The sequence below is a fragment of the Hippocampus bargibanti genome, linkage group LG02, assembly GCF_051943395.1.
Source record: "Hippocampus bargibanti isolate YZ-2025 linkage group LG02, ASM5194339v1, whole genome shotgun sequence".
Classification (NCBI taxonomy): domain Eukaryota; kingdom Metazoa; phylum Chordata; class Actinopteri; order Syngnathiformes; family Syngnathidae; genus Hippocampus; species Hippocampus bargibanti.
Window position 1 is genome coordinate 17267653 of NC_142735.1, and position 13623 is coordinate 17281275.

At 40.4% G+C, this 13623-nt stretch overlaps 1 protein-coding gene across 2 annotated transcripts in view; it reads left to right on the forward strand.

The window, feature by feature from the left end:
- Window positions 1-13623, forward strand: part of slit3 (slit homolog 3 (Drosophila)) — a 255779-nt gene that overhangs the window by 13689 nt on the left and 228467 nt on the right. For both annotated transcript variants that reach the window (XM_088989699.1, XM_088989700.1), the window contains exon 2: window positions 9795-9866. In XM_088989699.1, coding sequence (XP_088845825.1) covers window positions 9795-9866 — 72 coding nt within the window. The remainder of the gene's footprint in view (window positions 1-9794; window positions 9867-13623) is intronic.

Consider the following 13623-nt stretch of genomic DNA (forward strand, 5'->3'; position numbering starts at 1 on the left):
GCAATGCCAGTCACCCAGTGTCACACTGGACGGCCACCTGGAAGGAGGTCTCGGCCGGACATTTACGTGGACGTTGCGGCTCGTCGAGTGACGCAATTCAAACTCGACGAGGCTTGCGCTAACGTGGACGTAGCATTGCCAGGCACAGGGTGGAAATGAGACGGGTCCGATGTACCTGTGGGATCCGATGGTTGGCCGATTCATTCTGTCACGGTTTGCGAGGTGGTGATGGCGGGTTCGGATCCCAAAAAGCAGGCAGGAGGGAGCAGGAGGTTGTTTGACAAATTGTATTAAAATAAAGGTCAGCAGTAACAAAATGTAAAACATCAAAATGATCTAAATGGAAAAAAATACAAAATAGCAAAAGAAAACCAAGTGTAAAAGCCCGCCAAGGTTAAACAAACACGTACACGATGCATGCTGCAACCAAGCAGCAAACAAACAATGAATCGGCACCGGATGATCGTGCCAGGTGTCCTTTTAAGTGTTATTGATTATAACGACCAGCACCTGCGAGGGTGCCGGCAGGGCTGACGTCGCTACCCGCCAATCTGATCGGGACGACCAGCACCTGTGCAGGTGCAGGCGGGGCCGACAGCGCCCCCCGTTGGTCGCCAACCAGATCATGACACTGGCAATGTTTTCCCTCCCACAAGGGGGCAGCATTTGCCTTGTGTCGATGTTAATGCTTTGTTCAATATATATGTATGGCATTGTATTTGGGACAGCCAGCCCCATTTCAAGTATAACTGCAGACTCATATAACTTAGAAATTAATCTTATTATTATTATTATTATTATTATTATTATTATTATTATTATTATTATTAATCTCTTTTTTAATGAAAGAAGAGAGTCTAAGGTTTCTTATGCTGTATTGAATGTTTATGTAGTCCGAAAACTCGATAACTTGTGAGTCCTGAAATGTGAGTGAAAATGACAAAATCCCTGGCACTGGAGTGGCTAAATATTTACACATCGTCTGGCAGTGAATAAGTTAACATTGAGACAAAAATAGCAAAAACACTCTATCCTGCTATTACTTTATTTTGTTTGCAGCATTCACACTGGTGTGTTGCATTTGTTAAAAAAGTTCCCCAAATGCTCAATTTCGCGCAACACCGAGACTCAACTGTTCATTTTTTCCATTTTGAATATCATAAATGAATTAATGAATAAATTACATTATAAGATGGTTGGGAAAGGAAGGAGATTGATCTCATTTTATTGATGTTATCTGTCTTATGCCTTACCAATACAGTGGGACTTTGGCTTACGAACTTAATTCGTTCCCAGACAGAATGTCTAAGGCGAAAAGTGTGCATCCCAAAAATGTATTTCCCATAGGAAACCATTAAAATAAGAATAATCCATTCCCAGGTCCCCATAAAACATAATTTTCTACTTTCTAATTTTCTAAGCCTTAACACTACACGAAATATACCTTATTTTATGTATAATAAATGTGCTATAGTATTATGATTAAAGAAATAAACTGTACTGTACAATAAAGTCATTTCATTTACCTTTGTGATGGTCGTTAATGACTTCATGGAATGGAGTGTCCGGTTTCCTCAGCATTAAACACTTTATGAGGAACATAGGCTTCTTTCACCATCTTGAGGAGTGATCCCTTGTATATGCTTTCTCTGTGATAATTGTATCTAGTTCTTCATCAATTGTGATCTGTTTAGCTGGGTTGATAGCTTTTTGCATCAAGTGTACAGATTACTTGTGCGGGTTATTTGTGGAGCCTGATTAATGGGTTATTTTAACCTTCCAGTCTACACTCTGCTTTTGAACTATCAAAGTTGAAATGGGTCCAAATGTCACTGTTTTCTATCCATTTTCTCACTATTTCACTTGTTTGTTTTCTGTCATCTCCCTTTTGTGTGTGTTTTCTCACTCACTCTCTCTCTGTCTGCCTGTCTCTTTAATGTTTAACCCCCCCCCCCCCCCCCACTGCTGGGTTCTTGACCAATCACGTGGCTTTAACCGAAGCCTGGGGGCAGGAAATAGAGGACAAAAACACTGGCCGCCATTTTCTTGTTAGGAGAACGGGCTCGTTCGCGAAAGACACATCACTCATTGTGGCAGCTCCGTGTGTATCCCGAAAAATAGTTCGTCTGCCAAGGTAAAATTTTCATAAATGTAACGTTCGTAAAAGCTCGTAAGCCAAGGGGTTCGTAAACCGAGGTTTCACTTTATTTCACCCAACGCAACAAAATGTGATGTCCAGGACTTGTTTCTCCCTTTAAGGAAGTCCAGGTTATTAGCCTTCAGACTACAGTCAAACAAAAAAAATTATAATAATAATAATACATTTAATTTATAAGCGCCTTTCAAAACTCTCAAGGACACTTTACAGTCACAGGATATTCTTTCTGCGCGTGAGCAGCGGCAGCCACACGCGCCAGCTTTTTAACTTCTTTTCTTGTCCCGGCTCCTCTTTTATCTGGTTTTGGACGTAAGGTGGACTTGGGTTTATGTACGTTTCCTTTGGCACGCCACGCATTCCATCCTGTGACAAAGCACCGAGACCGTCCAGCTGAAAAGACGTCTTCTGGGAACTGTTCAAAGGCGACACGAGGAACAATCTCACAGTCGTGCTGTGACTCCAATAAACCGCGAAGGCCAAGCAGATTCCTTTCAGTGGTGTTTGCGAATGTTTAGTCTGTCTTTGTATATTCTGCCAGGCCAAAAAATGGCGGTCTGCCAGCCCGTTGAGTTAAGTGAATGACAAAATCGGTTTGATGTATCCACAAGGATGGTATGTTTTTTGGAAAAAGTCGGACGTGATCATGCCCGATGAGCTGCACTCTCTTGTTTTTTTTCTTTGCAGATGTGAAGAGCATTTCCACTATTTGTTCTTGTCTTGTTGGGCAGATGACCGTCTGCGGTCTTTTAAATTGTTGCTTCTGGATGTCATGAACAGTTGCATCTGTATTCAATATCTGATGACTGGCTATTAAAAGAAATACATAAAAAACAGCAAAGACACTCTGTCCTGCTATTGCGATACGGGAGCTTGCGGCAACGGTCCCTTTGAAAGGGTCTTCTTAATTGTCTTTGCACATTCAGTAGCACTTTGACAATTTTTTTTCTTAAAGTCTGCCATTCTTTGCCATTATTTAGGGTGTTGTGTGTCATCCAATTCACACAATCACAAAATAATATAACTCAATTGCCATACCGTATGATTCCCTCGGCTTACGATGTGATTATGACAGCAATAATTTGATCGTGTTCACTCAAATTATTAGACATCAATGTGATTTGCTACAATATGATTTACAATACAATGAAATAACTTCGAATGACAATGGGATTCACTCCATTAAAAATAGAATTGATTGTGTTTTATTTCAATCAAGATACAATACACATTGGAATCAGAATCAGAAAATCTTTATTCGTCCCACAATGGGGAAATATGCAGTCCACAGCAGCAATTTGAAAGGAGATGGGGTGGGGGCAATATGATTGATTTACGTAAGTGATCCTGTGCGATTCACTCATGCAATGTGTTCCCTCCAGTGAAAATGGATTGTGATTCACACAAATTCCGATTAATATTGACCTGTTTTAAAATGAAATGCGCTCCACTTAAATTATGATGGAAAGTGATTTACACAAAACATGAGATGCATGACATTTGTGTACCTCCAGTGGTATTTTTTTCCTTAAATTTTCGGGGTGTCGTGTAATAAGGTCTTGCACTCTCATCAGCAATTTACCATACCAGTCATTACATGTTACCAGCTAATGTTACATCACATAACCCGCCAGTTGAACTTTTATGCCCAATGTAAGCCCTTTCTTCTACTTCTTCTGCTGATGGACATGTCAGAGAATTGCTCGAGGGGCTGGGGGAGACGTGGGGGTAGGAAGTGGGCAATTAGGATTCCTGTGCGTGGCTGCAAGTTGTTCAGAGTGAAATTGAGCATACCTATCTGTGAGCAACAAAAGGAGGAGTGATCAAAAGAACTTTGTGGAAAAAAATAACAAGAGATTAGCGCACGAAGACCAGAACCCCCCCTTTTTTTCTTTTTGCTACAGTTTTGGGAGAGTGAATTATCAGAGATAGGAAATTTGTCCCAGACAGAGAGGAAGCAAAGAAGCTCAAAGGTCAAGCAAAAGGCAAACAAGACATGTTGTAGATGAGAGGGACGAAGAGCCAAAAAGCATTTGAAGTCAAGATTCCTCTTTCGGCCTTATTTCTATTGAGGTGGCCAAACTACTAGAAGAGATACGTATGTATACTGATGTGTGCTAAAAATGTGTTGGCCTAGCATTGCTAATGTTTCAAATTGATTAATGAAAAGTATTAATCTAACTTAAGTGACATTGAAAAAAATAAACGGTATAAACAGTTTTGTTATCATTATATACAAAACAAAACCATTTATCCATCCATGTTTTAACACTCTGAACGAGCATCACTGAGTGGGAAACGTCCCCATGCTCTCTGGTGACATACCGCTATGCCATCAGCGACTACAAGACAAAACCCCAGTGGATAATTTGGCACGATGTAAAACAAAACAAAAAACTTGCAAAATAATTTCCCATTGTTTAGCTGGTAAGGCGCAAAATAAAATATTATGTCACCGAGTGTCAAAACATCCCCTCCATTGTCCTGACGAAAAACAACAACAACAACTAAGACTGAAAGCAACAATACATCTGGTATGTGTTTTTTTCAAATGAGACTGAATCACATATTCTTAGATGTGAACTTCTAAACACATTTATTAAATATGGCCCCGTTCAATGTTTTTCTTTCTCTATACTGGGACATATTTGACAGTTGACTCTTTGACATTGTGGTCCATCCATGGCAGTTTGAAATTTTGCCTAAATAAGAATTCCCAAGTACACAGATCTCAAAGTCATCCAAATATAAAAAAATCGCTACGATGTACAGTCACAGTCACAGTCACAAAATATTTATACCACGACCTTGTCACCTGGGCTGCCATTTGTCAAGCATTCCTTCCTTCCTGAACACTTTCCATATGTGACCCACTCAACTTGTCGTTGGGAGGTAGAGTTTGTTCTTCTTGAGAACACCTGCTGTGTGACTCCCACATCTTGTTGTAAACGCACACATACACACCAAAGCACGCATGAATGTGAACAAGTGGTTGTTTGTGCTACCAGCCTGCCAGCTGGTCAGTTAAAGTGAGAGAGACGCTTTACTGCAAGGCGCGTCACAAACATACGGCAGCTAAACTGTATTGTTGACGCTGACCATTTCTGGGCCAATCTGTTGTGGGCTGAATGGCAGTATGTATTTTTTATTTTTATTCTGGCTGTCTTTAAATTAATTATTTTTTAAAAACTCTTCTTTCATAAAAATAGCAAAATATTCACTCATTCACTGCCATTCACGAATTTATTCGGCAATTGAAAATATGACGTAGAACTCCCTTCCTGAATTTGTTTGGGTTTTGTTTTTTCTTGCTAGGGTGTCAATAAAGCGCTGGCCATGGCGTTTGGAAATGTTTTTTTTTTTCTTTTCCACATTTGCAGCATTTCCACAGGCTGATAAATTCCTTACATGGAGCTTGGTCGCCCTCTTCTGGCTCTTTGTGGTGCAACATGACGTTTTCAGACCAAACAAGTACAGCAAAATATATTGACGTGATGGAAGGACTGCTACAATGTGTCCTTTTTTTTCGGTCAGGAGCGTTCCTTCAGTGACGTCACATACGGACTCGTCACCAACTTAAAAACAAGACTTCCGGAATATTCAGCGCCAGTCTTAAAATGTAAAATATAGCTATATGCGGTGGAATCTTTTGTAAAATAAGCTCAGTAGAAGTCATTTGAAGCCATTTTACAAATTATGGACACAACTTGTCCGGAGACGTCGGTTGTCCTTTAATAGTGTACTTACATTTGAGTTTTAATTCAACGAAGGTATTATTCTGCACAATTCGAAGCAGTGTTATTTCTCAGTCTGTTTTTGTTATCATCTTGTAACAGCAAAGACAAATGTTTATTGGACTGTGCGTGTGTTGAAAGTTCCCTCCTGCGGTGTTGATGTCATACTTTAGACTTCACCACATTTGACCTTTTCAGAGGCACCATGCACCCCGGGCCTCACCTTCAACCTCTTCCTCCTCCTGTCTATTCCTTCCAGATTTCCATCACTGTCCCCGTGATTTCTAACCAGTGCTTTACAACACATTAGTACTGCTGCACACTGAGCAACGCGTTGTAACTCCATTCCGCACGGGTGTGACGTTTGAGGGTGGTGCCAGAAGATGTAAAGATTTTTGCACCACTTGAAAATTTGTATCCTGGTGTGCAAATTAGAACTGATCAAAATACAGTGAAACCTTGGTTTACGAACCCCTTGGCTTACGAACTTTTCGGTTTAAGAACGTTACATTTAGCAGGAGACCGAGAGGAAGACCGAAGAGGAGGTTTATGGATGTGGTCAAAGAGGACATGAAGATAGCTGGTGTGAGAGAAGAGGATGCACAAAACCGGGATAGGTGGACATTGATTCGCTGTGGCGACCCCTGAAGGGAAAAGCAGAAAAGAAAAGAACAACAAGACATTTATGGAAATTTTACCTTGGCATACGATCTATTTTTCGGGATACACACGGAGCTGCCACAATGAGTGATGTGTCGTTCGCGAACGAGCCCGTGCTCCTAACAAGAAAATGGTGGCCACTGTTTTTGTCCTCTATTCCCCGCCCCCAGTCTTCGGTTAAAGGACAACCGACATGATTTTTTTCTTTCCTAACTGACATCATAAAAACGTTTTATAGCATCTAAAATACCCAAAACGCGCAGTATATGTTTATTCAAATGCAAAACACCAATAAAAATGACTTAATGTCCAAAATCTGCAAAGAAATAGAGTAAAATACATTGGGGGGAAATGTTTCACCAAAAAAGAGGCAGAAAATGGCATCCAAGCTCCGTGTGAGGAATTAATCAGCCCGTTTCCACAGGCTGAAAAATTCCTTCCATGGAGCTTGGTCACCCTCTTCTGGCACCTTTTTGATGCAACACGAGGCTTTCAGACCAAAAAAGTACAGCAAAATATATTGACGTGATGGAAGGACTGCTACAATGTGTCTTTTTTTTTCCGGTCAGGGGCGTTCCTTCAGTGACGTCACGTACGGACTCGAAAACAACTCAAAAACAAGACTTCCTGAATATTCAGCGCGCCTCTTAAAACATAAAATATAGCTATATGCGGTGGAATCTTTGTAAAATACGCTCAGTAGAAGTCATTTGAAGCCATTTTACAAATTATGGACACAACTTGTCCGGAGACGTCGGTTGTCCTTTAAAGCCACGTGATTGGTCAAGAACGCAGCAGTGGGGGATGGGGTTACAGACAGAGAGAGAGTGAGGCCGTTCTCCAAAAAACAAAATGGCGTCTTCGGTGAAAGCCACGTAATTCGTCAAGAACCCAGCAGTGGGGGCGGGGGTTTAACATTCAAGAGACAGGCAGACAGAGAGAGAGTGAGAAAACACACACACACGAAAGGGAGATGACAGAAAACAAACAAAAGTGAAATAGTGAGAAAATGGATAGAACACAGTGAAATTTGGACATATTTCAACTTTGGTAGTTCAAAAGCAGAGTGGAGACTGGAAGGTTAAAATAACCCATCAATCAGGCTCCACAAATCACCCGCACAAGTAATCTGTACACTTGATGCAAAAAGCTATCAACCCAGCTAAACAAATGACAATTGATGAAGAACTAGATACAATTATCACAGAGAAAGCACCTACAAGGGATCATTCCTCAAGATGGTGAAAGAAGCCTATGTTCCTCATCAGGTGTTTAATGCTGAAAAAAACCGAACACTCCATTCCATCAAGCCATTAACGACCATCACAAAGGTAAATAAAATGACTTTAATTTATAGTACAGTTTATTTCTTTAATCATAATACTATAGCACATTTATTATACATAAAATAAGGTATATTTTGTGTAGTTTTAAGTCTTAGAAAATTAGAAAGTAGAAAATTATATAATTTAAAACAGATTCTTATCTTACAGACAAATTGTTTTATGGGGACCTGGTAACGGATTATTCTCATTTTAATGGTTTCTTACGGGAAATTAATCTTTGGGATACACACTTTTCTCCTTACACACTCTGTCTGGGAACCAATTAAGTTCGTAAGCCAAGGTTCCACTGTACACGACAGTTGTCAATTAGGTGTAAATTCACTTCTGAATGGGAAACCGTCAACCACGATGAAACTAGTATTTACATTACACGTAATGTGTTTTACAAACGTACATAACCATATTTATAATTTCATCACTCCCTCATTCACAAATTTATTCGGGAATTGAAAATATGACATAGTGCACCATTCCCAAAATAGTCCGGGTTTCTTTTTTTTCTTGCTTGGGTGCTGATAAAGGCCTGGCCAGACCTCTGGCAATGTTTTTTACCTTCCACAAGGGGTCAGTATTGCCCCTTGTTTCCATGTTATCACTTTGTTCCAGCTTCAGCTGTTGTTAAAGCGCTATATAAACCAATGTGTATGTATCACATTGTATTTTGGACAGCTGCCCTCATTTCAAGCTCATTATAACCCATATAATTTAGGAAATATCTTTTTTCTGATGAAAGAAGACAGTCTAAGGTTTCTTACGCTGCATTAAATATTTAGTTAGTCCTAAAACTCAATATTCTGTGGGTCCTGGAATTTGAGTGACAATGACAAAAACCCTGGCACTGTGTGAAATTATTTCTTGTAGATATGTGACTCTTCCTATACATTTCTCTCTGAGTCACAAATGAATCAAACTGAAGGCACCATTGTACATCCCTTTTGTAGCATTTTTGTGTGGCGTCAGAACATTTTTCTAATCAAAAATATGTGGCTTGGGTCAATAAAAGCCATGGTTTGTCCAATCCTCTTCTCTACCTCCCATTTTTTTCCGCCTACTTCGAGTGGGTACATTTGCACCGCAACCCCACGGAGGACCCCCCCTCATACCCCCGCAGACCCTATTTTAGCCCAGCAAACCGTATATGAGGCAGCAATATGGCTCCTATTAGCCCCCTTGAAACCTAATATGGAGCTTAAATCAGATTTATAAATGTTTAGGTGTGTTATGAAAAACACGGACGCGGGGGCTGTCTCAGCCAAAGCCAGACTGTTTATGCACAGATATATACATGAGTGTGTGTGTGTGTGTGTGTGTGTGTGTGTGTGTGTGTGTGTGTGTGTGTGTGTGTGTGTGTGTGTGTGTGTGTGTGTGTGTGTGTGTGTGTGTGTGTGTGTGTGTGTGTGTGTGTGTGTGTGTGTGTGTGTGTGTGTGTGTGTGTGCGCGTGTGTGTGTGTGTGTGTATGAGCGTACGTGTGTGAAACAAGAGGGAAAATTGTGTTTGTTGTCTGTGTTGAGGCCTAATTCCGTCTGTGCGACAGCGTTTCAGTAAACAGTTGGCCGTAGAAAGCGGCCCAGTCAATGCGCGCACACACACACACGCATACGCACACGCGCTTTATTTGACATGATGTATACATTGTAATGTGATTGAATGACGACATGATGAGCCTTTAAATTGTGCTTATCTTTTTTTGGGGGGGTGCAATGGTGTTCGTTTGCACTTGCAATGGTATGCATGTGTGTGGGCTCCAACGCCGCCAGGCATTCTCACGTTAAGACGCATACTGTTTGTTGGTTTTCGTTGAACCTGATCAACCTTTATTCGCCGTTTTTAATGTGGTTTTGAGGTTTGTTATTTAATGACTGAATTTTCTTCTTCTTTTTCTTCATTTTGCCCCGCAGGGACCTTAACAGAAACAACATCACTCGCATCACCAAAGTGGACTTTTCTGGCCTCAAGAACCTTCGAATTCTGTGAGTTTATTGTTGAATAAAAATTTTCATTGGTGTTATCAAATCGAAGGGGAAGTTCAAGTGGGCTATGTGAGGAAAATGCAACAAATACATGTTGCATAGTGTTTCGTCTATGGAAGCTCTCAGTCGTACAGGAGTGGTCCATCGATGAAAAGGTTTTTTCAGCCATCATCTGTACTTCATTGTTTGCATGGTGTTCCTTATTTTGTTTTTAAGAATAATCCTTCTTAAAACATTCCAATGGAGCATATCTTTACTTATTGGGCCTCTGATTTGAAGACAGGTCCTTCCCTTCAGATGGCCTTTAGGCAAGCTATGCTGTACAATGGTATGTTATGCTATGCTAGGGTGGCTAAATTTTGATCTCTTGAAAAACGACACTCATCCCAGCCTCGAGATACAGAAATTAAACTCCCAGAATATGAATATCTTCTGATCTAATTTAGTTATGGAGTGTAAATAATGTCCCCTGGAAACTTGTCCTGTTGCATGGTGATTTGGACCAAATATCTTTCTGTGGCACTCAGGCGCGCCTGCTCCAACACAAATTTCCTAACTAGAGTTGCCTTTACTTCTGGGTTACTCCACTCGCCAGTCTCAACATCACTGCCAAGAATGATGCTGTGTGTGCCTCCTCTCATAATCGACCATTTAGTTTTTAAAGAAAAAAGCACTTTGCTGTTCATGTGTCCCACTACACATCAGCCCAATTAAACATATTGGGCATATTAAAAAAAAAAAAAAAAAAAAAAAAAAAAAAAAAGGTCCAAAGCCCAACGGGGATATCAACAAGGGTGACATGTCCGGGTAAAGAGCACATTTGGTTACTCTATGCGATGCTATGATCAACTGAATACACACTACATTTTCATGAACGAGTGCAATTGACAATTCGCACAATCACATGGACCTAAGAATGGGCAAAAATGTGAATTGCGAAATGGATAGTTGGCTGTCAACCCAAAATGCATTAAAAAAAATCTCATACTTCCCCGTAGGTCCCAAAACGTTACAAAAAAAGTTAAGTAGTGGTGGGGAGGGTTAAAACTGATTTAATTGTTGATATTTTTTATAATACAATATGTGTCCTGTGGGGAATTGACAACACGACACATTTAAATCTATGTCGGATGTTCACGTTTTAAGTTTACTTTCTTAACCCTTGCCATACTTTTTGTTTTTCTTTCAAGAATTGTTCTGTACAAGGAAGTCCTTCTACCTAATTAGATGTATGTGTGTGTGTGTGTGCGCGCGCGCATGCGTGTGCGCACTTGCGCGTGTGTGAAAGATGGCCCATAATAACTATAATCACATAGGCGCACTGCACAGGCTGACAGATAAAAATACACGCGCTGCACAAGCTGGGGTGGGAAGTGGAAATAAGTCGATGCATGTGTGTGTTTTCATTTGTAAGCACATTTGTTGACCACTGCGGCTTTTAGTGCTCACGTCGGCCAGTGTAAAAACTTCTATGCAAGAATGCTCGCCATTTTCGGACAATCCTGCATATCTGCAACGCTTGCATGGACTGTGTGTGTCTGTTAGTGTGTGTGTGTGTATGTGTGAGAGAGTGAGTGTGATGGGTTGGCGGTTTGTTTCATGTGGTTGGTGAGAAACTGCTGTGACATTTCCCCACTGTAAATCTCTGCAAATTGGCCAGGAGATGGTTTGTGGAAGTCAAGATAGTCTGAGAAAAGAACGAGCTTGAATGCACACACTCTACGCATGCCACACACACACACATGCACACTTACTAGAAACGCTGCATGCTTTAACGCTTTACCACTTTACGTATGAAGGGAAGTGTAGAATATTTTTTTTCTTCCAAAGCCTATTTAAATGTAATCATTGTGTAATCGCTACCACCAATAATGTTAGTTGACTTGAATACCACAATCCTTGTACTGTAGTTTCCGGTGTATAAGGCGCACCCAAAATCCTTCATTTTCTTCAAAAAGATGACCCTGTGCCTTATATGTGAAGTAATATTAAGCAATAACAGATCTCGCAACGACTGTCAGCAGCCACTGACTCCATTTCCCCCTGCAGAAGAAGTAGTGCGTAACCCCAGGCACTACTGTAGCACCTTATAATGTGGTGTGCCTTATACTGTATTTGGAAAACTATATACAGTAAAGTCTCGTTATATCGATATTCAAGGGAGTCCGAAAAAATATCGATATAACCGGGACTATCGATATATCCGACCCTGTTTGCATGTAATTTTCTCCGTGCGTGCATAGAAATATTATCGATATAACCGGGACTATCGATATATCCGATATCGATATAACGAGACTTTACTGTTTTTCATTCATTAAAGTTGCGCCTTGTAGTGTGCCTTATATATGGAACAAGTTTGAAAATACAACATTCCATGGGGGTGTGCCTTATACTCCGGTGCACCGTATACGCAGGAAAATACAGAACTTTTTTCAGGGTTTTTGGCAACTTCCTTGTTTTCAGTTGCTAAAATAATCCACAAAGTGACCGCATCACATAGTTCTCATGATTGCTCTTCCGATCAGTTTCTCTTACATGATTAAAGGCACCTCACATTCTGTGCACAATGACTTGAAATAATCCACATTGTCAGCTAAATTGCAGTGAAGCAGTGTCAAAGTACTCCGCAATGTCAAAACACACCAGTTCCAAATCGACCTGTCAATTATTTGACTGAAAATAATCATACTAAAATTCAGCAAACATTGCACAATACTCTGTCAAAATGGCGCACACCAAGCATATAATTCACGATTGTTTCTCCATCTACCATAACATAATACAATACAATCCTGCAAATATTCTGACATGTTAGCTGGATAATTTTTTTCTCTCTCAAATTCTCATCCATGATGACATGTTTACATAAACAAACTGAATAGAATTCAAAAATAATCCAGAAAGTCAAAATACAGTGGCATATAATGTGAGGAAATGTTGCAGAATTCAGGACTAAAATGGAATGTCTTCTCTGACCAGATACTTTTTATATTCACCATCTTGAATTGTTTAAATGGACGCGATGAAACATAATCCACAATGTCAGAAAACCTTTGACGGATGCTTTTGTTACCTTGATGGCTTTTGGCTGAGCTAAGGAATTTCAGACAAGGAAAGTTGCGGCAGAGGTAACCCACGATCGAAAGAACAAAGTGAGCACCCTGAAAGAAATTTGTAAGAGATTTTATTTTCACTCAAGGCGGCAGCACTTCATAGCCACGTGGCATCATTACAATGACTGTCAAATAGTATGCCATGCAAAAACACGACGCATGGCCAAACACAAACACCTGAAGAATGATTACAAACAATTTGACTAGACAAAGAAAATCTTGGCTGTGTGTCAAGCATGCGGGACTCTCGCAGCCAACATCTTTGCTCCAGATTGCGGTGGAAATGACTCATTCCAAAGTGCGTTCACTTTATACGTGAAAATGCTTCACATTGAACCCATTTTGTGAAACAAGCCGAATTTCCCCTGAAGTGTTAGTGAAATTCCTTTTTGGGGGTCTAAAAGTTCCAGAGCGTGACATCACTGCATTGCTTTGATGAAATGCCGCTCACAGTTGATGTTTGAAATTTTTTAGATGGTTTGAATTTATATTCTGAATAAATCATAACTTGCGTCCAGGTTGTAATCTTGGCAACAAAATGTGCAAGAAATCAAACAACTGAGATTGTGTTTGCACAAATGTGGACACAGAAATCAGGTTGAGCTCCAGATTGCAGAACCGGAGGTCCCGCTGCATATCTA